Genomic DNA, 23,838 nt, shown 5'->3' with positions numbered 1-23,838 from the left:
AGAAACTCTGGGCGCTGGGGTTTGGCTGGCACATGAAGCCAGCACGCCCCCTCCTCACCCACAGCCCCCTGGCTCTCGGTCTGAGCTGCTTTCTTCCCGACTTCTTTCCCATCGAACACCGGCCTGAGGCTGCCATTCCCGGTAGCAGGCCACGGCCTGAGGCTGCCATTCCCGGTAGCAGGCCACAGGCCACGGCCTGAGGCTGCCATTCCCGGTAGCAGGCCACAGGCCACGGCCTGAGGCTGCCATTCCCGGTAGCAGGCCACGGGACGGAACTGGGTCAACGGGATCCGGCCACCCTTGCAGGAGTCTAATGGCTTCTAAAGTCAGTGGTGCGCTCATTTAGATGCAGGCCACGCCCTGGATGTGAGGAGAGGTGACCTGGGACCCGGCATGCAGGTAGGCCCCCCCGTCCCCCCCCCCCGTGTCCCTGCGTGGGGGTCACAGCACACAGTGCGCACTGGGTCCAATCCGACTCCGAGCTCTCCTCCCCGCACGTCCCACAGGCCCGTGTTCCGTCCAAGTCCACGGTTAAATGCGCAGGAAAGAGGACGGAAGGTCGACCCCTTTCTCCAAAGAAACGCTGAAGGGGGAGGGGCCCCTGGGCAGAGGAAGGGAGGCCAGTTCCCCTTTTACACCGTAGGGGGGCAAACGGAACCCCAGGGAAGGGGAAATGAGAGCTGAACAAATACGAAATGGAAGTTGAGTTGAACAAGGACAGGGAGAGGGAGGGACAGCGTGGGGACCAGGGACAGGGGAGGAGGGGAGGCGTGGGACCCGTCACAGTCAGGGCTGTGCCTCTGCGGGCTTTGGCAGGCACCCAGGGGGAGGCGTCCACTGAAGGACAAGTGGCTCGGACAAACACAAGCGCCTTCTGGACTCAGAAGCAGCGGCGAGAGAAGGGATACAGTTGGCTGATTTTAGAAGCTCTGCACAAAACGCCTGCCTCCCAGGAGATTGGACTCGCCTTCAGAGGCTAGAATGGGGGCCAATATGTTCCCATTCCCATCTTCCACACTTGTCCCTATCAGATGCAAATGGCACACAGTGGGCCAGCAGCCACTGTTGACAAACATTTATTTACTATTGGACAAACCTCCACACTCACACAGGATCTTTTTTGTTGTTTTTAATCCTCATCCAAGGAAAAATTTTTTCCATTGATTTTTAGAGAGAGTGAGAAGGGAGGAGGGAGGGTGAGAGAGAGAAACATCAATGTGAGAGAGACACATTGATTGGCTGCCTCCCACGTGGCCCGACCGGGGCCGGGGATCGAACCTCCAACCGAGGTCCATGCCCTTGACCGGGAATGGAACCCATGACCCCTTGGTCTGTGGGCTGATGCTCTAACCACTGAGAAAACTGGCCAGGGCTCAGGCAGGATCTCTAAGAGCACGTCTCCTGCCAGGCAAGCAGGAGAGCCCGGTGTTGTAAGTGAACTCGGGGAAGCCACGTGCATGACAAACAAGAAAACGCTGGAGTCCGCCGGAAACGCAGGTCTGTCTGCTCCGAAGCTGCCTGTTTTCCCACCACATTCCACCACCTCCAAAAACTCGGGGAGACCCAGGTCGAGCACCCACCTCCCTCCTCAGGCAGAGCAGACCTACTGTGTCTGAATAAGGCCTTCACTTACAGAAGGAGAGGCGGCGGCCGGGAGCCGGTCCTCCCCAGAGGCCTCGGCCTGAGCTCGGTGCTAACCCGGGCAGGCGACCAGGCGCCATGGCGACAAGACAGGCTCCCCAGACGCAGTTGCTGCCGGGGCTCGGGTCCAGGCCCGCCCCGTGGCAAAGCCAGGGCGGGGCTTTCCGTCTGGGTTTCCACGTTGTCGCTTCCGTGAGAATGACAAAGGCTTGACAACATAATTATAACTGTCAATCTCCCTAAAATAAATTAAGCTTGGAAGCACTCGGGGAGTTAACGAGACACGAGAGCTGAAAAAAATAAAATAAAATAAAAAAAAGACACACGAGCTGATTGTGTCTCGTGAACTCCCTCCCGACCTCTGTGTTCCACGCCGGAGGCTGTGAGAAACGAGGTACATCTGGTATACCAGCTATTTGTGTCTTTGGGATTCAGGAATTTTTTTTCCCAAAAAGGAGGGGTTTAGGGGACAGTTCCTAGTGCAGTCCCCAGCCCCAGTCCCAAGTCCCCAAGCCAGGAGGGGGAATTAGGTTACAGCCCTCCCAACCAACCAAGACACCCTCCAGGCAGGAAACTTAACTACATCCAGGGTTCCCGTGCCTCAAGCCCACAATGGGTCCGTCCCAAACCTGAGGTATAGGACTCTCTCTCTGCTCTGGCCAGAGGCTGCCATTCTCTCCTCCCGAGGGTGGAAGTCCGCAGCTGTGCGCCCTGCAATGATCTCTCTGCCTATATCCACTGCCTCCCTGTCTTCCCGGAGCCCTGGACTCCTTAACCCCAACCGGTGAAGGTCACACTTCTAATCACCCAACACAATGGCCTTGCCTGGGCTCCCGCTGGGCCCTGGCCACATGAGTGCAAACAACCCCCACATGTAGACGTCTGCTCCTAGCGCTCTGGACGCCCCTTTGTGGATGCACCTCTCCCCACCAAGGGCAAACAGCCAAACACGTCAACACACATCCCATCTGAAGCGGAATCCTGGCTTGTTAATAAAATGAAGGCCATCGGTGTCTCCACGTCACAGTCTCGCTCATCTGTCTCAATCCCAGCATCAGCCTCCAGCTTCGACGGAGCTCTGCTCAACCCTTTCATTAATCAGTTGGATCAATGGCGTGATAATCAAATCTGCAGATGGCACAAACCCATCAAGGACACCAAATTTTTTTTAAAAAAAGGGTTCAGACACACACTTGTAAGTGTAAAGGTGTACAGAACATTCAACATGAGAGCAGGAAGTGATGCTGGATTCTGTGCATAACAGACGTGTCCTCACCTACTGCACTTTATTAAAATGTCCTCGGTTGTGCTGCTAAGTTTTGACAGAACCAGGATTAACACCGGGGTCTGCGAACAGGGAGCTCATCACTGACCAGGTCAGCCATGGGCAGTAGGAAGAGCATCACCTTTAAAGCTGTGCAATTCAACCTCATGCTGTGCCTTCTTTCTCACTAAGTGGGCCAGACTTCTCACCTTTAAAGTGAGCATAATAAAATTTTGTATTATAAAAAATAAAAACAGTATTCAGACAGATGTTGACAGGCGTAAGAAAATGAGATGAAAGAAGTAATGTGAAATGTAATTAAACATCATTAGCCCAGTTGGTGTGACTCAGTGGTTGAGCATCGACCTATGAACCAGGAGGTCACCGGTTTGATTCCCAGTCAGGGCACATGCCCAGGTTGCCGGCTTGATCTCCAGTGTGGGGTGTGCAGGAGGCAGCCGATCAATGATTCTGTCTCATCATTATGTTTCTATCTCTCTCTCTCTCTCTCTCTCTCTCCCCCTCTCCCTTTCTCTCTGAAATCAATAAAAATATATTTTAAAAAAGAGAGAGCAAAACCTTTGACCCTCTAATGCTTAGATGGTAGAGAATAAATCCCATCATACTGGGAGGTAACAGATACAGAGCAGGGAGGGAAGTGGCAGAGTGAGAGGGCTGGGCAGGGAAAGAGGTGGCATCTTATATACGGTGGCCAAGACAGGCTCACTGAGAGGGTGACATTTGAGTGAGAAAAGATAACCGGGAAAATGACCAGCCACCCCCGGCGAGAGAAACCGTGGCCTCATCCAGGAACGTCCAGGGTCACTGAAGCCCAAAGGAAGCAGAGCCTGTTAGGGGTCCAAGTCTGGGCACGAGCCCGGCCCTCCCGGCCCCCAGGAGCCAGGGTTCCCCTTGGCACAGCAGAGTCCCGCCCACCTGCTCATGCATCACTGTCACCTCTCCTGCAGGCACCCAGCCTCCCGGGAGCTTCCAGAGAAAACCTCCCTCCACGCTTCTTTTTCATTCAAATTGCATGTTGCTCAGATTCTAAAAACTCTACCGAGTGGGAGGCCTGAAGAGGATTATTTCAGAAAATTGGCACCCGGGGCTGCCACATTCACTGGGTCCCAGGGCATGAAAAACATTTGGCACGAGACAAAAATCCCACAGAAACTCTGAAACATAACTGGGTTCCGATTCAAAACTCCTGGGCGTGAGCACACACAGGACTTTATAAAAACACGCACCGATCTCCTTCCCGGCCCCAGCGCTAGAAGACAATGCCCATGTCCAACCGCCTCAGAGCAGGCCCCCTTGTTCTAGCCCAGGACGGGCTGTCTCCTGCCAGAACAACTTGGAGACACATGGCAGCCTCGCGTACAGGGTCCTAGTTCCAGGGAGAATCAAGAAGATGCCGAGCCTGGGCCTTGACTGAAATAACCTGGTGGGGGGCACCCCCGGGAATGACCGGTGAACCCCAGCCCTGCACGGGGGGGGGAGGGGGGGTTTACACTAAATGGCAGAGCACCCATTTCTGGGCTCACTTCAGTAATGGAGCCCTTAGAACAAAAATGACTACGTGGCCCAGCCCGCATGGCTCAGTGGTTGAGCATCGACCTATGAACCAGGAGGTCACGGGTTCGATTCCCAGTCAGGGCACATGCCCAGGTGGTGGGTTCAATTCCCACTAGGGGGTGTGCAGGAGGCAGCTGATCCATGATTCTCTCATCATGGATGTTTCTCTCTCCCTCCCTCTCCCTTCCGCTCTGAAATCAATAACAACATTTATATATACAAAAACGGAAAGGTCACTTCGGATGGGTCCTGAGAAGCCACCTGGGGAGGAGGGTGCAGTCAGGGCTGCTCCTTAAAGCCCTGTCTGGGTTTCCGGGTGAGCCTGCCGCCAGGTGGACAGCTCTGGAGAGGCCGAGGGGCCCCCTGGCTCACTGCCCCATGTCACTCCCCCGGTGTCAGGAGTTGGATGCTAAATGGTACGGCTCCCTGAGGACCTGTGCCTGAGTCCTGAGGCCCAGCCGCTGGCTCCCGTGTGTGATGGGATGACCACCACCCAGGTCGCCGTCAGCCTGGACACCCTGTGCGTAAACTCTCTGCATGAACGTGCCTGCGGCCTCCCTGCAGCCAGGAGGCCTCGGCCGGACAGGTGGGCCCCTGGGCCTGGGCGTATCTCCACCCCAGGGACCGGCAGGGACCCTCTGGACAACTTCTTCAGCACCTCCCTCCCATTTGAAGTGAAAATGGGGAGAAAAGGAATGGCCAAGAGGATGAAGAAGTTGATTCTGCTTTTGTTTTGTTTCTTTTAGGGAGCGGATATTTGTAAAGTGCTCAGAGCAACGGTTGACAGAGAATAAGCGCTCTACCAAGGTGCTTGCTAAGGAAAAACACGAATCCTCAGCCTTTATGTCTAACAGGTACATGAGTTTCTACAAAGGGGTGAAGTGTGTGGAGGAGGTGGGGGGGGGAGCCCTTCTCCAAACAGGTGTTAGGTCCCCTCAATTGTGACCCTGGGCGGTACCAGCAAGGAGCAGGGGGCCAGCGGTCAGCGTGGAGCCACCACTGTCACCAGGGCCCCGGGCCCCAGGGCCCGACATTCCAGGTGGTTTATGATCAACTAGCAACTACAATGCAAGCAGCTCGAGCGGAACAAAGACAAGCATCCGGGTGCTGTGGGAGCCTCAGATACCTCCCTCAACTGGTCTGCCCTCAAACGCAAGAGAGCCCCCTGCGTCCCCACACACCGCTCCCGGGGGCTCTGTGTGCGTGGCTCGGGACTGGAACGTATCCAAGGCGTTCTGATAACAACAGGTTGGAGACGAAACCCCGGGCGACCAGTTTAAGAGGCAAACAGCTCAGATCTCGATCTCCCGTGTAAGGTTCCGCGTGATGAGCCACAAAGGAATGTCACCGCGAGATGGGCCGCACCACGCAGCCCCTGGAACACAGTCACCCGACCGCGCAGAGCAAGCCCGGCTGACGGTGCAGGAGTCCGTGCGGCCACGGGCCCACTTTTAAGACCCGTCAACCCCTCGGACAAGACCCGAACTCTCCATCCAGATGAGGAATGCCTACCGACAAAACAGGCATTTGTTGTTGTTAATCCTCACCCGGGAGTATTTTTCCACTGATTTTTAGTGAGAGTGGAAGGGATGGAGGAGGGAGGAGAGGGGGATAGAGAGAGAGGGAGAGGGAGAGGGAGAGGGAGAGGGAGAGGGAGGGAGGGAGAGAGGGAGAGAGAGAGAGAGAGAGAGAGAGAGAGAGAGAGAGAGAGAGAAACATCGACCAATGTGAGAAAGACGCATTGATTGGTTGACTCCCACCTGGGTGCCCTGACTGCCCTGACCAGGGCCAGGGATGGAGCCTGCAACCCAGGTACTGGGCCTTGACGGGGAATTGAACCTGGGACCCTCCCGCGCTGGCCAACGCTCTAACCACTGAGCTACCAGCCAGAGCCCGAACAGCTCTTTTGACCAGAAGAACCCTGAGGCGGTCTGGTTTGGGCTGCAGGGCACCGGCCACACACAGCGATGACCAGCCAGGCCGCTGGGGTCCGGCCAGCGCGGACCTTAAAGGGGCGGGGAGGTCCCGGCGCCGGTGCTTTTGGATAAACAGCGGCCGGTGCCTCACCCGGGGAAGTTGTTCCTACGGTGTTACCATCCCGGCCGTGGGCAGCTGCCAGCGGGAGGCGCCCACAAAGGCACGAGCGCCGGCCGGGGGCAGCCAAACGCACCCACCGGAGCCCGGGGCCAAACCCTCCCCGTCCGCCGCCCTCCCAGGGAGCGCCCCCCCCGCCGGTGACCCCGACTCCTCGCACTCAGCACGGGGAGCCGGGGTCCGGGCGCTCGCACCGCTGGAGTCGCACCGCCTCCGGTCCCACCGACCACCTCCCGCGGCCCAGGAACCGCGTGCAAACGTCCTTCCAAGTGCGGGAGCGGGCGGAGCGGACGGAGCGGACGGAGCCCGTTCCCACGCCCGGAAACGCCCGCGGCGCGGGGCAACCCACCGCAGAGCCGCCGCCTGGGACAGCCGGATCCCCGGGAGGGAGGCGGTCCCCGGGCGCTCACCACTCCCCCCTCCTCCCCGTTCCCTCCGGGCTGCCCGCACCCTCCCGCCCGCGCCCCGGGAGCCCCGCGCCTCGGCGCCCGCAGGAGCGCTCGCTCCCGCCGCCCCGCTATCTCGCCGGCTCCCGGGACTTTCTCTCCAAACTCTCCCCGCGCCCACCCGCCCCGCCTCTGCGCCTGCGCCGCCCCCGCCCCCCTCATCCTGCCCCCCACCCCCACCCCCACCCCCACCCCGGGATCCGCGTCCCCGCGGGGAGGAGGCCGGCAGGGCTGCGCGGAAGGGTCTCTCCCGGTCCCGGGCGGCGCTGGAAGCGGGAGAAATCAGCCGCTCCGGCCCCGGGTTGGGGCGGGCCGGGTGGGGACAGAAGCGGGCGCCGCGGGGAGCCCCCCGACCTCGGGTCCCTCCGCGTCCCAGCGCCGGACACACGCAGGACCCGGGCGGCGCGGCCGCTCCGCGCTCGCCCCTCGCGGCGGGTCCCCCGGGCGCCGGCCCGCTCCCCGCCCCGCATTGTTCGCGCCCCGGCGCGCGCCCGGCCGCCCGGCCCTACCTCCGCCAGCAGCGCCAGCAGCAGCGCCGCCGCGCTCGGGGGCAGGCGGCTCATGGCTCCGTCCTCTCCCGGCGACACGTCCCCGCTGGGCCCGGCCGGCGGCAGCAGGAGCCGGGACCGCCGCCCTCGCCGCGCTCCGCCCCGCGCCCCGCCCTCGGCCGGAACGCGCCCGGCGCGCGCCCGCGGACACCTGGAGCCCCGCCCGGGGCGCTCGGCGGCGGGGGGGACCCCAGGATGGGCGGCCGGCCCCGCTAGAAGCTGGGGAGCTGCCTGGCCGGGGTCGCCTCCGCCGGGGGCCGTCCTGTCCCCCCGAATAGACCCGGGGAGGCTTTTCAAAGGCGCAACGTCTCCGCGGGGTGTGGCTCGCTCCGGAGGGAGGTGCCTGTCCCCGAAGCCACCGCTCCTTCTCGCACGCGGGGCCTCGGTTCTTCCCTCCCCCTGATCCCCGAGAACCGAGGGGCCGCGCACCCAACCCACACGTGACGGCAAGGACAACCCAAGGGCGCAGGAGGCCGCCTGCCAGCCGCAGGCCCCGGCGCCTGGCCTCTCGCTTGTCAGGGCTCTTCATGCATCCCCGCCCGCCCGGCCCTCACCCGGACCCCACGTGGAAGTCCACCTCCCGCGGCTGCGTGTGCAGGTCCTCCCCTCGGCTGAGCCGTCCCTCCGCCCCACCACCCCCCCGGCCCCCACCCTATGAGTTTCACACCGTGGCTTGGTTCCCGTCTCTTCCCTGCGGTTTCTCAACGAGCATTTATGGAACTTGTACCGCAGCCTGAGCTGGAGAGCCGTGTAGGGAGCTGAGAAGTCATGATTCAGGGTGCTGAGTGCAGACCCCCGGGGTGGGATGGTACAGGGCACGGAGGACACGGACCGCCCATGACCAGAGTGGAGGGCATGGGGTCATGGAGACAGACGTCACTGAAGGCCAGTCCCAAACACCTTCCAACCTCCAATGCAAGAACTCACCTGGTGACCATGCAACAGGCACTGGGACTCTCCCTGCCGGACCCAGACCTGCAGGCCAAGCAGAGGTGCGCGAGGCCTGCCCTCTGGGTCAGGGCCAGCAGGGAAGTTCCCGAGTCTTTGGGCTCCAGTAACTGGGACTGTTTACCAATAAGGCATCTCACTGCCTTTTAAGGGCAAAAGTTAACTGTGCTGGAAACTAAGCCGCAAGCCTTGTTGTCAATAGAGATGCAAATGCCTTAACCCCCCACTGGTGAGGTGACTGGTCTCCTGTGAAATGCAAATGCCCTCGGCTGGGGATGGAACCTTAACCAGCTTTCTACCTAATTTATCAATTTCACCCCAAGAGTGCCCTCCCGCCCCTCCCTTTCCACTGGCTGTGTGTGCAGGGCAGTGGCCTGCATTCCCGTGTGACTCCTCTGTCACCATCAGGTTCCCTGGTGAATGGATTCAAACACAAGTGCGACAGGTGCTGGCTAGGTAACAGGTGTAGTGACACGGGTGCTGTCCACTGGGAAGTCGGCATCGCTAGGTATTCCCGCCCCCAAGAGGATGTATGGGGGCGACAGGAAGGATTGCACCTCAGCGCGAGCAGGCCTGGGAGCCGCGTGTTTGGCCGGACCAGAGTGTTCCCTTTTATCCAACCAGCGATTGTGACAGTCCCAACCTAACTGGTGTTTCTTTTTCTGAAGCCAGCTGTTGGGCCGCTCTGGCCAGTTTTTCTAGATCCCCAGCTGGAGAGTTGTGCCCTGGACCACGATGGAGGCTGGACAGCTGCCGGTTCCTGTGTGGGCTGCATTCCCTGGGGAAGCCTCCACCAGGCGGTTCCCTTTGGCTTCAGAGCGTCCAGTTCAGAACGCCCTGGATCGAAACAGCAGGTAAAAGTCCACTCAGCGTTTAACAATTCCTGTCCTAGCGGTTTGGCTCAGTGGATAGAGCCTCAGCCTGTGGACTGAAGGGTCCCAGCTTCGATTCCAGTCAAGGGCACATGCCCAGGTTGTGGGCTCGATCCCCAGTGGGGGGAATGCAGGAGGCAGCTGATCCATGATTCTCATCACTGATGTCTCTATCTTTCTCTCCCTCTCCCTTCTGCTCTGAAATCAATAAAAATATATTAGGAGGAGGAGGAGGAGGAGGAAGAAGGGGAGGAGGAGGAAGGCCTGGTTAGGGGCCCAACTTGGTGGCCCGGAGAGTAGGAGCTGGGGAGGATCAGGGGAGGGAAGGCACCTGGGTGAGCAGACGGCAAGTGGCCCGACCACCCGGGCCAGCCCTCCGCCCCATGGTCTCCACCATCTCCTGGGTGACCTTCCAGCCTGGTAGCCACTTGCCCCAGGGGTAGCCCAGCTGTCCTAGGTCTGAGCAACCATTTCCGCTCCCTCCGGCATCACACGCGGCATGTGCGCTCCTGCCTCTGGCTCCTTCTGAACTGACCTCCTTCCCCTGAAAGCACCTTGGGCACCAGGTGTCTCCCCTGTTAGCGAGCAGCTCTCACTGCAAATCGGAGCAGTGAGGCCGCCGGGGACCGCCTCCCCTCACTTCACTCACACACACAGCCGCGAACTAGCCCCCGAGGGTGCCCGGAGGAGCGCGTCACACAGCGTGCACCACACGAGGACGCCAAGCCACACAGCGTGCACCACACGCGGACGCCACAGCAAGGCAAGCTCAGGGGACTCCAGTGAAGCTTTAGGCCCAAGCTGAGCAGGGAAGTGATTGTGAAAGGTTCCCCGGTGGCGTCTGCAAGTCATATGGAAAGCACCTGGGCTTCCTATGGGCTGTACCGAATGAAAGGTTGAAAACAGGTCCTAGATTTCCCCTCCCAGGGGCCTCGTCTCGGCCCCATTGCTGTTTCTTCCGAGTCTATAAGAAAGCGAGTCTGAGCGCCCCTCAGTGACCGTACAGCCGTTCAGAAGTGGATGCCAACTCATCAATCTTAAAGAAGTTTGCTAGGCTGGGGGCCGGGGAGGTGCAGAACAGAATTCTCATTTAGTCTGTTTGTGGCAATATTTGCAGTCACTTTAGGGTGTAGGAAATTCGTCGTTTTTAGCATGTGAGAAGCCATAGTTAAAGTACTAACCGTTTTCCAATTGTCCGCCTGCTGCATTTGTTCGTGAGACGGTAAGTGGTCCGTGGCAGGAGGTCTCCTCATTCAGGAAGAGAATCCGGAGAGGATGAGCTGGTCACCATCCATTTCCCTGAGGATTCATGCTTGAGTTGTAAGTCATGTTTCAGAATTTAAAGGGAGCAGGAGAGAGCTTGTGGTCAAGCCATGGGTGTTGGGAAATGCAGGACTCAGATCTTCCCACAACCAGGTCAAAATGACACCTGGACACAGAACCACCCTCATTCAGAACTACCTGGATTCTAGCTGAATAGGGATTTAAAGAAGAAGCCACATGGAGACTGGTAGGAGAGGCCGAGACGCTGAGAGGGCTGGTCCCACACCCACGTGAGGCAGATAAAAATCGAGAGCCCAGCCGGCATGGCTCAGTGGTTGAGCATTGACCTATTGACTAGGAGGTCACGGTTCGATTCCTGGTCATGGCACATGCCCGGGTTGTGGGCTTGATCTTCAGTGTGGGGCGTGCAGGAGGCAGCCGATCAATGATTCTCTCATTGATGTTTCTCTCTCTCTCTCTCCCCTTCTCTGTAATCAGTAAAAATATAGTTTAAAAAAAATCAGGAGGATATCTTGGCTGTGGAGGTGTCCCCCCACCCCCAGGCCCCCCAGCCCAGGGTCCCAGTGCCAGGTGCCGGGGTCCTGCCCCAGCGGGTCCAGGGGTTCCCCAAAGGTGTGGACGGAGTCGGCGAAGAAGGAAGGACACGGAGACAGTGTTCAGTTGATCAGCAGCCTAGCCAGGATCTCTAGCCCGGATCTCCAGCCAAGTTCTGGTCTGGATCTCCAGAGAGGTTCTGCTTCGGATCTCCAGCCAGGTTCTGTGGCCAGGTCCTGGTCAGGTTCTCTTGCCAATCTCCGCAGTCAGGTTCAGTCCAGGATCCCTGCCATGCTCTCTCGCCAGGCTCTGCCTCCAGGCTCCGAGGCCAGTCCCTGTCCAGGATCCTCCGGCATGCTCTCGCCAGCGAAGTTCTTCTGTCTCTAGAGAACGTTCTGTGTAGGTTCTGTGCCTAGGCTCTGTCTCTCTTGGTCCTGTCTTCCAAGCCCTGTGTCCTAAGTTCTGTGTCTGAAGTTCTGTCTCTGTCTGGTTCTGTGTTCTGAGGTCTGTGTCTTGTTGTCTTCTGAATTCTGTCTCCTGAGTTCTGTGTGTTTCTGTCTTGTTACAACTGTATTTATACCAGTTGATTCAATCCTATCAATCTCTATTACAAAGGTTAGGGCGTTTCTTATCTCCATTCCAGGGAGAAAAGATTATGTAGTTTAAGCATGATTGTTCGTAGTTAAAGGGATTAATTACCCGCCTGGCACTTAGTTGAGGGGTTTTATTCCCTCCCTAACTTCAGGGGAAAATCCCTACCTGGGGATTCAACCTTTCTCAGAGAGGTGACCTTGGTTAAAACACAGCACCAAGAAGGTGAGCAAACATATTAAGAACCGTATGCCATATATGCCAGGTCCCTTGAAACAGCAAGCATGGACCGGCTCCCGGCAAATTCCCCCTTTTTTATTTTTTAAAAGCAGGCATTAAAAAGAAAAACCTGAAATGCTCTCTTGTATCAATTTTAAGAGTAGGATTGGCGCTTTCTGCTATTACCTGAGTCCTGATCTATCACCCCAGGGAGAGCTTGCCAATCCTGCACTTTCCCGGGGTGGAAAGGCTGCAGTGGGGTTAAGGATAAGGCCCCTTGGGCCTACCTTCTCCCATGCCTCTACATTTACCTTTCCGGCACCTTTCCTTCCTCAGAAAAGCATGGACGTATTTCTTGTATAAAATGTTCCATCTGACTGGGAGTAACCTTAATTCCGCTGCTAACAAGCATATGTGTTAAAAGATCAATACAGAGTCTTTTTTCTTTAGACTCAGTATGGCACATCTTCTTAATCTAAAGATCAATACAGAGTCTTCTTTCTTTGGACTCAGTATGGCACATCTTCTCAATCTAAGTTCTGTACTATCCACCTTCTTACCCTATTTATCCTCTATAGGGGGGTCTGGAGCACCCTGGTGGAGTCCTATCCGTCCCGAGTGTGGGGGTTTTCAAGGGGGGGGGCTTACCTAGGGGAATCCTGTTCCAGGCATTCCCAAAGGTGTGGACGGAGTCGGCGAAGACTATCCACCCTCTTCCTACGGTGGAGTCCGATCCGTCCCGAGTGTGGGGCGCTTACCTAGGGGTCCCTGTTCGGGCGCCAGATGCCGGGGTCCAACCCCAGAGGGTCCAGGGGTCCCCAAAGGTGTAGACGGAGTCGGCGAAGAGGGAAAGACTCGGAGGCAGCGTTCAGTTGATCAGCATGGTTGGGTTCTATTGCCAGGTTCTGTAGGTTCTCCAGCCAGGTTTGGTCGCCAGATTCTAGTCAGGTTCTCTTGCCATGTTCTATAGTCAGGTTCAGTCCAGGGTCTATTGCCATGTTCTCCCGCTAGGCTCTGTCTCTAGGCTCCGAGGCCAGTCCCTCTCCAGGATCCTCCGGCATGCTCTCTCCAGTGAAGTTCTTCTGTCTCTAGAGAACGTTCTGTGTAGGTTCTGTGCCTAGGCTCTGTCTCTCTTGGTCCTGTCTTCCAAGCCCTGTGTTCTCAGTTCTGTCTCTTGCTGTCTTCTGAATTCTGTCTCATGATTTCTGTGTTCTGAGTTCTGAGTGTTTCTGTCTTGTTACAACTGTATTTATACCAGTTGATTCAATCCTATCAATCTCTATTACAAAGGTTAGGGCGTTTCTTATCTCCATTCCAGGGAGAAAAGATTATGTAGTTTAAGCATGATTGTTCGTAGTTAAAGGGATTAATTACCCGCCTGGCACTTAGTTGAGGGGTTTTATTCCCTCCCTAACTTCAGGGGAAAATCCCTACCTGGGGATTCAACCTTTCTCGGAGAGGTGACCTTGGTTAAAACACAGCGCCAAGAAGGTGAGCAAACATATTAAGAACAGTATGCCATATATGCCAGGTCCCTTGAAACAGCAAGGATGGACCGGCTCCCGGCAGCCAGGAAGGAAATTCCCCATAAATTCTGGCTGTAAAAAACCAGCCAGGATGTGGCTGAGTGACATGGAGGCTGCTGGAGTCCCAGGTAGTTCCTCTTAAAGGGCCCAGGCACGGACTTACTCAGGTTCACTCCCTCGGAGCTCCCGCACTGGGGCAGCGGCTGGACAGCACCAGGGCCGTCGGGGAGGAACTGAACGGATTAAGTGCTCCCATCCAAGGACACACAGTAGCTGAATAGGTAACAAGGCCCTTACCTACGCTGTCCACAAGAGACTGACTTCTGGGCCAAAGACGCGTACAGACTGAAAGGCAAGGGGCGGGCGGACAAAGAGGTTTCATAAAAATGAAAACAAACCAAAAGCTGGGGTAGCGATCCTGATACCAGACAAAATAGACATGAGAACAAAGTTGGCAGAGCTCAGTAAACATTGGCTGAATACACTGGGCTCTCTCTTTTGACCCCGCCCCACCAGCCCACGTGGCTACTAGCAAACGCCAGGAGGCAGCCAGCTCGGCCACCCGCCCATCCCCATCCCCGGTCATCGGGGGAAATAAGAGTCCAGGGTCCATCCCCTGAGCAGAATCTCTTTTATTAAAAAAGACGATCTGTCATCACCCAGTTCCCTGGAACGGGAATGCCCTCACTCATCGTGGGAGCTTACAAAGAGGTGGGAGGCAGCGGGACCTTCCTGGGACCGTGACCTCGCTCTGGTGACAAAGCACCTTGGTAAGAGAATCGGCACAGGGTTGTCCTCATGCCAGTCGCCCCCTCGCCCCTTTAAAGCGGAAGGACTGGGCCGTGAAATGAGTCCCTGTGGCCGCTAGTCCCAGGCCCCTTGCCCGGCGGTGGTTCCCATGCCGGCGGCAGGGCTGGCCCAGGGCGGGCTCTCTGCCCGGGGAGTGGGCTGCCGGCAGGGACGCTGGGCTCGGCTTCTGGCCCCGCACAGGCCCCGCCGAACAGAAGCTCGGAGTCGGCAGCTGCGCTGGGAAGATCGTCTCTAGTTCTGTGCCGACTCCAGTTGGTTGAGTCGCTTGACGATCATGCTGTTGAGTTTCTTGAGCTCGTCTATGTCCCTCCCCTCAGCCGCCAGTCTTCTCGACACGTTGTCCATCTTGCTTCCGGTCTGAACTTCAGGATGGAAAACAGAATGTTACATGGGAGCCAGGGCCCCGCGCTGGTGCTCGGCTGAGCACTGATCAACCCTCTAGGCCAGCGACGGCGAACCTATGACACGCGTGTCAGAGATGACACGCGAACTCATTTTTTTGGTTGATTTTTCTTTATTAAATGGCATTTAAACATATAAAATAAATGCCAAAAATATAAGTCTTTGTTTTACTATGGTTGCAAATATCAAAAAATTTCTATATGTGACACAGCACCAGAGTTAAGGTAGGGTTTTTCAAAATGCTGACACACTGAGCTCAAAAGGTTCGCCATCACTGCTCTAGGCAAACGCCCTGCTCCAACAGCCCACGCAACCTAGAGGCTGGGAGAGGACAGCCGAGGACTGACATTACCCACCGGGTGACTTATTTGTACAACCCTTGGGCCCAGCCTGCGTGACCTTGGGGCCAGCCTGTGCGACCTTGGGTGTGGAGTGTGTCCGGAGCCACGGGCCCGGCTTGGAATCCCAGTGCTGCTGGGAGAGCATGGGCAGCTGAGCTCTCTGGACCAGGGTCCCTCATCAGTGAAAGTGAAGTGCCCGGCACCGCCTCCAGGGGCAGAGCAAGGCTTCAGTTACTGGACTCGGTGTCTGGACAGAGTCGTGGTCCAATAAAGACACTTCTTTCTCGAGTCTTCTTTCTGTTTCTTAATACGACTTTACCTCCAAGAGAAAACACTAGAGAAAACACTCATACAAGAGGCGCATAAGAACGGCACTAAGGTGTGTGGTCCCTGAGGCCTTTGGGTCCCATCCAGCACTTGTTAGCGTGTGGCCTTGGGCACGTGAATTCCCCTCTCGAAGCCCGAGTTTCCGCATGGCGCACACAGACATCAGGTGCGAGGACGCTGCCTGGGACGGAGTGAGCCCCCAACGTCCAGCGGCATCTTAGCGGCTTTATCCTTCACCCACTGCCTCTCATCCCACAGAAGGGAGAAGCCCTCGGGCTGCCCCAGGCCCGTCCTGTAGGCACACCGAGCAGTCCCAGGCGCTGAACTAGTCGCCAACCCATCGGAGCGGAAGCATCCGTTTATGTTGGGGTCACCTTCCGGAAGAGTCACCCACATGAAGGGGTCAGAAGCTGCCTGTGACTCTGCGCTACAGACCCGAGTGCATGGACAAGTCTATGCGCTGGGCTGGAAAACCTAGAATGAACTAGAACTGCCCACCGCCTGACAGCGGGCCTCCGCGGGGGGATCTGAGGCTAAAGAAATGTTTGACTCTCGTGCTGGGGAACCTCCGGCCCCGGGGGCTCGCTCTGCGCCTTCGCCGAGCAAATTAAACCACCAGCGACGAAGTAAGCGCGCACCAGCAGTGAAGGGGGGTGGCGGGGGGGGGGGGGGGGTACTTACTGATGAGGAAGGTCACCAAGGCGACCAGCAGCAGGCTGACCATCAGCGCGAGGACCAGCCCCAGGAAGAGCAGGCGGGAGCGCCCATCGCCCGAGCGAGTGCCGGCCTCCAGGGTTTTCTCCTCCGGCGCTAACACAGAACAACACCGTCACAGAGGCCCCCTCCCCGCCCCCGCCCGCCCCCCACACACAGACACACACACGGCCGGTCAGCAGGACTGGGCATCCCACTACCAGGGACCTAATCACTCCGCGAGGTGTAGCCGGACAGTCACTGGGCCCGGCTGCTGTCACCACTTGAGCCAATTAAGCAGAGACGGGTTGGCTTCCGTCCGTCCCTCCTCGGTCACCCCAACAGCCTTGCTTTCTAATCAAGCAGCAGCGCCTGTTCCCGGGACTGGCTGCGGTCAGAACAGGTGAAAACTCTGAATGCTTTACAACAGAGAACAGCGAGATCTGGAAGGAGCCTCGAGCAGCTGTGAATGGGCCCGGGAAGAGTTTAGAATCCACAGGAGACAGACGCCACGCGGCAGCAAGGCCCGTGCCGGGGTCGGCAGGTACGCGGGACCAGGTGAGGCCCAGGCGACCTGCAGGGGCACTTACGATGCACGGGGACGAGGCACGCCCTCAGTGGTCAGCAGGTTGCTTTGCTTTGCTTTCTCTCCCCCGCCTTTCATTCTAGCCCTTTAATTGGGGCCATTTGTCATTTGTCAGGAGAAAATGACGTTGACCTTTTTGCCCAACAAAGTTTTACTGTTTTTAAAAACTAGATGGACGTGTGGGACATTTTCTCAGCCGTTCACCATGAAGGGAGACGTGTCTGGGGAAGGGGGCGCCCCAGCAGGGGCTTCTCAGACAAGAGCTCTCACTCAGAAGCCACGAAAGCCCACCGCCCGCCACGGGCTTTCAGGGCAAAAGCAAGTGTGGCCCAGTAGTCAGTGCATCTCTGAAGCAAGCGTTTGAGGCCCTACAGCCTCCCCCTCCCACCCCCCCAGCCCAGGCGAGCAGCTGCTGTTCTCAGGGGCCGCGGAGCTGGGAGCCCTCGGGCCAGAGGGCACACGTACGGAGCAGGTGCTGGGACCCCGCGGGGCAGAAGTTGAGTCTGTGCAGGTCGTTGATGGAGTCCACGACGTACAGCTTCCTGTCCTCGGGGACGGGGATGCCGCGGGAGCCCGAGTCCCGGGGGGAGCGGTGCATGGTCCCTGGAAGAAAGCACCGCGTCAGCCGCGAGCTGGAGGCTGGCCTAGCGCGTGGCTGGAGAGTGGCAGCCCCTGGGCAGCAGACAAGCCGGCAGAACCTCCCCCTCCAGCCCCCCCCCCCCCCCACACACACACATAGCATTTCCAGCGGCAGGTCCGGGGAAGCCGTGCTTGTTCAGGGAAAATGTTTCCTGTGGGGACACCTTTGTACTGTCCTTTGCCCACCAGGCTGGGAGGCTGGTGTGCAGCGGGTGCCTCCTACACCCTGCGTATCTGCACACCCTCTTCTCCTCCTCCGATTTCCCCATCCTGCCTGTATTTTTCCTGCCCCCACCCTTTTATTTTGTAATCTATATATATAAAAGCCTAAGGGACCCTTTACCATTCAACCATTCGACCAGTAGCTAGGATGTGCACTGACCACCAGGGGGCAGATGCTCAATGCACAGGCATGGAAACATGGGACAGATGGGTGAATCTCAGAGGGAAGAAGGAAGGGGGGAGGGCGGGAAGAGATTAACCAAAGATCTTATATGCACACTAGAGGCCCGGTGGGGGTCCCTTGGCCTGGCCTGCGGGGATCGGGCGAAACTGGCAGGCTGACATCCCCCAAGGGGTCCCGGATTGTGAGAGGCTGCAGGAAGTGCAAGGGTAACAGTTGATGGCTCTGAGGCCCCTTTGTTCGAGGATCATCACTCCATGCACTGGGCCTCTAGTTGATTATAAAGTATTTCCCTTTCATCACACTGTTCACATTCTGGTGAGATGACTCAAGCCCTTTGTGTACAAGATTATGTCTAAACATCGGGGAAGAGCAAAGGCAGCTCATCGGAAGAGGAGAAAAGGACCGTAAACCTTTCTAATCGCAGAGGTTTCCCCACGGGCGTCATGTTCATGTTCATGTTCTCCCTCAGGACAGCATCTGAGTCTCCACCTAAAATGTGCTCCTTTTTTCCTTCTTATTGAATGCATTGGGGTGACACCGGCTAACACAATTATACAGGGTCAGGTGCTCAGTTCCACAGCACGTCACCTGTGCACGGGCTTGTGTGTTCGCCACCCCAAGTCAAGTCTCCCTCCATCACCACTTACCTCCCTATACCTTCCTCCACCTCCCCCGCCACCCCCCTCTAGCAGTCACCACACTGTTGTCCATGTCTCCGTGAGTTTTTTCCTTTCCTTTTCTGTTCAGTCCCTCCCCCTGCCTACACGCGCCCCTCCCCCTGCTCCCCCCCCCCCCCCCCAGAGCTGTCAGCCTGCTCTCTCTCTGTGAGTCTGTCTCTGTTTGGCTTGTTGGTTCATTTTGTTCATTAGCTTCCACCTATGAGTGAGATCACGTGGTACTTGTCTTTCTCTGACTGGCTTATTATTTCACTCGGCATAATGCTCTCCAGGCCCCTCGTGCTGTCGAAAAGGGTGAGACTTCCTTCCCTTTGCAGCTGGGTGCTGCTTCACGGTGCGGATGTCCCGCAGCGTTTTCATCTGCGGACGGGCACTGGGGCTGCTCCCGGGTCCTGGCTGCTCCCGGGTCCTGGCTGCTCCGGGGTCCTGGCTGCTCCGGGATCCTGGCTGCTCCCGGGTCCTGGCTGCTCCCGGGTCCTGGCTGCTCCGGGGTCCTGGCTGCTCCCGGGTCCTAGCTGCTCCGGGATCCTGGCTGCTCCCGGGTCCTGGCTGCTCCCGGGTCCTGGCTGCTCCGGGGTCCTGGCTGCTCCGGGGTCCTGGCTGCTCCCGGGTCCTGGCTGCTCCCGGGTCCTGGCTGCTCCGGGGTCCTGGCTGCTCCGGGATCCTGGCTGCTCCCGGGGCCTGGCTGCTCCGGGGTCCTGGCTGCTCCCGGGTCCTGGCTGCTCCCGGGTCCTGGCTGCTCCCGGGTCCTGGCTGCTCCGGGATCCTGGCTGCTCCCGGGTCCTGGCTGCTCCCGGATCCTGGCTGCTGTGACTGCTCTGCAGCCACTGGAGGTGGCGGTGGTCCCCGGGACAAACCTGAGAAGCCGAGACCTCAGAGAGGAGCCCTGTGGCGGGGGAAGCGACCCAGGACCTCTGAGGTCCCCCGAGCTTCCTCAGATGGAGGCCACGGACATCACGAGGCCTTTTCAGGTGGAGGGACACGCCACAGGTAATATTCCCTGAAGACAGCAAGACTTCACGCAGCACTGAAAGCCCGAACGGACTAAAGGTCTATTTTAGGCTTCTCTCTGGTAGACAGAGGCCTTGTGGCCTTTGAATTAATTATGTGAAAAGAAGGCACCCGGCTGGTGTGGCTCAGTGGTCGAGGTTGACCTATGAACCAGGAGGTCACGGTTCAGTCCTGGTCAGGGCACGTACTCGAGTTGCGGGCTCAATTCCCAGTAGGGGGCGTGCAGGAGGCAGCCCATCGATGGATGAGTCTCTCTCATTATTGGTGTTTTTATCTCTCTCTCCCTCTCCCTTCTTCTCTCTGAAAACCAATAAACATATTTAAAATACCTCTGCTCCGTACACAAGTGAAAGTAGCAGCATATAGAGCAAAGGGCCTCAGAGCCACCCACTGTTACCCTTTTCAGAGGAAACCCAGCCCTGACTGACGTCATGGCCACAGGCCTCTAAACGATGCCTCCAGGAATGTTTTAGACTTTATTGCCTCTTTATACTTCATTATCCCAAAGGCTGGTGCTTGGTGAGGAGCAGCGTTTGTGTGAGTCACATCGAGGATCATCCCTCCACACGGCTTCTATTTCAGGCGTGTGACTCAGTGAGAGGCATTTGCTTCGCGTTGGGATCTGACTTCATATCCCGGACCCCGAGCTCCCCCTCCAGGGATGTAATTACTGTGCTTACATCTCAGACGGCTTCATCGGCGTTTGCAAGGCAGAGGACCAGCCAGAAAACCGTGACCACAAAAACCGCCTGAAGACCAGAACAGCTCGTAAAATCTCCACATTCCTGGCCTGGCTATAGACTCAAAGGGTGACTCAGAGCCACACCAACCCCCACAGCGCGGAGACACGGTGCAGAGCGAGCCCTAAGTGCTCCGAGGGGAAGGGTCGCCCTGTGGAAAGACGCTGTCTCGAGGCATTTCTCCATGAACTGCAGCGAGTGAAAGGCAAATCAAGAATCAGCAGAGATGTAGCAGCATGGATAGAAGTGGAGAGCATTATGCTAAGTGAAATAAGCCAGGCAGTGAAAGAAAAACACCACATGATCTCACTCATTTATGGAAAATAAAGAACATTATAACCTAATGAACAAAAAGATAGATACAGAGGCAGAGAAGCGTGGAACAGACTGTCAACTTACAGCGGGAAGTCTGGGGAGTGTTGGGGGTGGGGTAAGAGATCAATCAAAGGACTTACATGCATGCATATAAGCATAACCAATGGACACAAGACACTGGGGGTCGGGTGGGGTAAGGGCATGTGCTGGTGGATAGGGGAGGCCAGGGGAAGGTCAATTGGGGGGAAAAAAGGAGACATGTGTACTACTATTTGTAATACCTTAAACAAGAAAAAAAAATTAAAAAAATAAAACATTGAGTAAAAAAAAAAAAAGAATCAGAGAAGGCTGTGTTGGGTGTGCGTGTGGCCACCAAGATCCTGGGTGGGACTCGCCAATACACAGACACAGGGTCAGGTGCCCTAACACGGCCCGCAGCTGTCGGAAGGCTCCTGCTGGCTTTGCTTCTCCACACAAGTGCATCTGGGAAGGACCGGAGGGCAGGGGAAGCAGCCACTAAATTCTGCATCCCCAGCGGGCCCTCCTCCCTCCTCCCTCCTCCCGGGGCAAGCTTGTTTGTAAGTAAATGACTGACCATAGCAGCTCCTCTTCACGGAACCCCCTCCAGTCCTCGAGCTGGCACCTGTAAGTGGTTCCCTCCGCTTTAGGTCACGCTAACAGCTGACAGTTGAGTCTGTCACGGGGGAATGCTCTGACTGCCCACAAAGGAAGACTGTGGCAAAGCTAGTTGTCGAGGAAAAATGGGTTTGCTGTCGTCTGTATTTCCCCACAGGCCCTGGGCATAAAGCCCGCAAGTAACTCGCTCACGCTGTTGCCCGATGTCGGACTGGCTGCGAGGCGGATGCGGAGCCAACAGGGAGCTCAGGGAGGGAGTCGCTGACTCCTCCTGTGGATCCGTTTCCGAGCCTCTGCCTGGTCACATTCTGCCTCGGTCCTTTCTCTCCGAAGCTGGAAGCACAGAGCACATGCAGCCACAGGCACCCCAGCACAAAGTCCCCTTCCCTCTCGGTAGTGACATCGCATGCACATTACTTACAAACACAGCTCTCACTGCTAGGTCAGCAGGAAAGAAAGTCCCAGCTACTCAGAGGCGACAAGGAATCTGTCTGGAAATGCGAGTCCTCCCGCGGCCTCCCCCCGCGCGGGCCCTGCCAGGCCGCACACCCGCCGGAGGGCTGCCCGGCATTTGGTGGTGACAGGAGCAGCAGGCGGCTCCAGGCCGACTCCCTCTGGTGCCCCAGGGTTAGTAACTGAGCCACCGAACCCAAGCTGGAGAGAGCAGCACGGGGCGCACTGAGGCTCTTACTGAGGTTGATGTCCTTATTTGGCCGCTGTGACCCTGGGGGCCGGCCCGGCTCCAGCAGGGCGGCCGGCGCGCTCCCCGAGACAAACATCCGAGCTGAGCAGGCTGCCGCCACGGCCCACGCGCACAGGCCTCTGCCCAGCAGTGCAGGGGGCAGGCCAAGGTGACATTGGAACTAGTGGTGGCAGGAGGACTGCGGGCGCTGCTGGGAGCTACCGCGGCGGCGGCGGGCGGCGAGGGGAGGAGTGTGTGGCCCCACACCCACCAGGGCAGGCAATGGAAGCACTTGTCTCACCACCACCCTTTGCAAAGGCTGAGCTCTGAGCTCTCTCTCTCTCTCTCTCTCTCTCTCTCTCACACACACACACACATACACACGCGCGCGTCAAGCAGCTCTGCCCCCTGCTGGACACGGGAGGAGCCGCAGTGAGAGATCAGCAAGCCCAAAGCCTACCTGCCCAGCAGGGGCCGCTAAGGGCTGGGAGGTAACAGGATCCACAGGCTTAGAGTCTGACCTCCCATTGGTGGGTGCAGACACAGGACGTCCCTGGGACACACATCAGGAAAGTTTGCGTCACAAAATTTCTGGTGCATCTACATTCAGTTTGGACCCCCCTCTACCTTCGGGGTAAAGGAATGGCGTTTTATTTCTTTTTTAAAAAAAATATTTTTATTGATTTCAGAGAGGAAGAGGGAGAGAAACTTCAATGAGAAAGAATCATTGATTGGCTGCCTCCTGCAGGCCCCCTACTGGGATCGAGCCTGCAACCTGGGCATGTGCCCTTGACTGGAATCAAACCTGGGTCCCTTGTCGGAAGGCCAATGCTCTATCCACTGAGCCACACCGGCCAGGGCGATATGGCATTTCCTTAAGTGTCATCTATACCTAGGATCAATTCAAAAGCACACTTTATATGAAAAAGTGATGTCCAATTTCTTAAGTGAAAATGCTTAACTATCGTGCTGTTTTAACACCAATCTCGAAGCGACCTGCTCTGCCTCAAGCCCTTGTCCTTTGACGAGATGATGGAGGGTCTGTGGAGCACTGGCTGTTTGCTCGCTCCAGGCCCTGACCACCCCGCCCCCCACCAGAGGCATTACCCCGCCTCGGGACCTGACACCCTGCCCTGGAGGCATTACCCCGCCTCGGGACCTGACACCCCGCCCTGGAGGCATTACCCCACCTGGGGACCTGACACCCACCAGAGGCATTACCCCGCCTCGGGACCTGACACCCCGCCCTGGAGGCATTACCCCGCCTCGGGACCTGACACCCCGCCCTGGAGGCATTACCCCACCTGGGGACCTGACACCCACCAGAGGCATTACCCCGCCTCGGGACCTGACACCCACCTTGGAGGCATTACCCCACCTGGGGACCTGACACCCACCAGAGGCATTACCCCGCCTCGGGACCTGACACCCACCAGAGGCATTACCCCGCCTCGGGACCTGACACCCACCTTGGAGGCATTACCCCACCTGGGGACCTGACACCCACCAGAGGCATTACCCCGCCTCGGGACCTGACACCCACCTTGGAGGCATTACCCCGCCTCGGGACCTGACACCCACCAGAGGCATTACCCCGCCTCGGGACCTGACACCCACCAGAGGCATTACCCCGCCTCGGGACCTGACACCCACCAGAGGCATTACCCCGCCTCGGGACCTGACACCCACCTTGGAGGCATTACCCCGCCTCGGGACCTGACACCCACCTTGGAGGCATTACCCTGCCTCGGGACCTGACACCCACCTTGGAGGCATTACCCTGCCTCGGGAGGAGATGGAGACCAAGCAGTTCCTCAGCCCTAGTCGGGCTCCACCATGGGAGAGGGTGAGCTTCACAGGCTGTGACTGGTCAGACGTCAGGAGAACTGAGTTCAAAGCAAGAGACTGACTCGTGTTCGGCACCTGCGGATCCAAGTGCAGATGCCACTGTGCAAGGTCACTCGGTATTTTCATGTACAGCCCAGTGCACACAGCACGCTCACTCCTTCCGACGCGAAGAACCCCCCAGCA

At 57.7% G+C, this 23,838-nt stretch overlaps 2 protein-coding genes across 4 annotated transcripts in view; both read right to left on the bottom strand.

Annotated features, from left to right (window-relative positions):
* Positions 1-7,688, bottom strand: part of VOPP1 (VOPP1 WW domain binding protein) — a 34,992-nt gene extending 27,304 nt beyond the window's left edge. Inside the window, exon 1 of the mRNA XM_059655875.1 lies at positions 7,530-7,688. Coding sequence (XP_059511858.1) covers positions 7,530-7,583 — 54 coding nt within the window. The 5' untranslated portion in view covers positions 7,584-7,688. The remainder of the gene's footprint in view (positions 1-7,529) is intronic.
* Positions 7,689-14,156: 6,468 nt separating this feature from the next.
* Positions 14,157-22,166, bottom strand: LSMEM1 (leucine rich single-pass membrane protein 1). Of its 3 annotated transcripts, none has more exons than XM_059655876.1 (4): positions 21,817-22,166; positions 17,167-17,304; positions 16,104-16,232; positions 14,157-14,714 (listed from the first exon to the last, which is right to left on the bottom strand). In XM_059655876.1, the coding sequence occupies exons 1-4, from the start codon at positions 21,902-21,904 to the stop codon at positions 14,584-14,586; spliced, it is 486 nt and encodes a 161-aa protein (XP_059511859.1). In that variant the 5' UTR covers positions 21,905-22,166; the 3' UTR covers positions 14,157-14,583. The 3 variants fall into 3 exon arrangements, with proteins under 3 accessions (XP_059511859.1, XP_059511860.1, XP_059511861.1); XM_059655877.1 differs by lacking the exon at positions 21,817-22,166 and adding an exon at positions 21,547-21,780; XM_059655878.1 differs by lacking the exon at positions 21,817-22,166 and adding an exon at positions 21,085-21,211.
* Between the last annotated feature and the right edge of the window lie 1,672 nt (positions 22,167-23,838).

Source organism: Myotis daubentonii, chromosome 10, assembly GCF_963259705.1.
Source record: "Myotis daubentonii chromosome 10, mMyoDau2.1, whole genome shotgun sequence".
Lineage (NCBI taxonomy): Eukaryota > Metazoa > Chordata > Mammalia > Chiroptera > Vespertilionidae > Myotis > Myotis daubentonii.
This window is presented reverse-complemented; position numbering and strand designations above follow the sequence as displayed.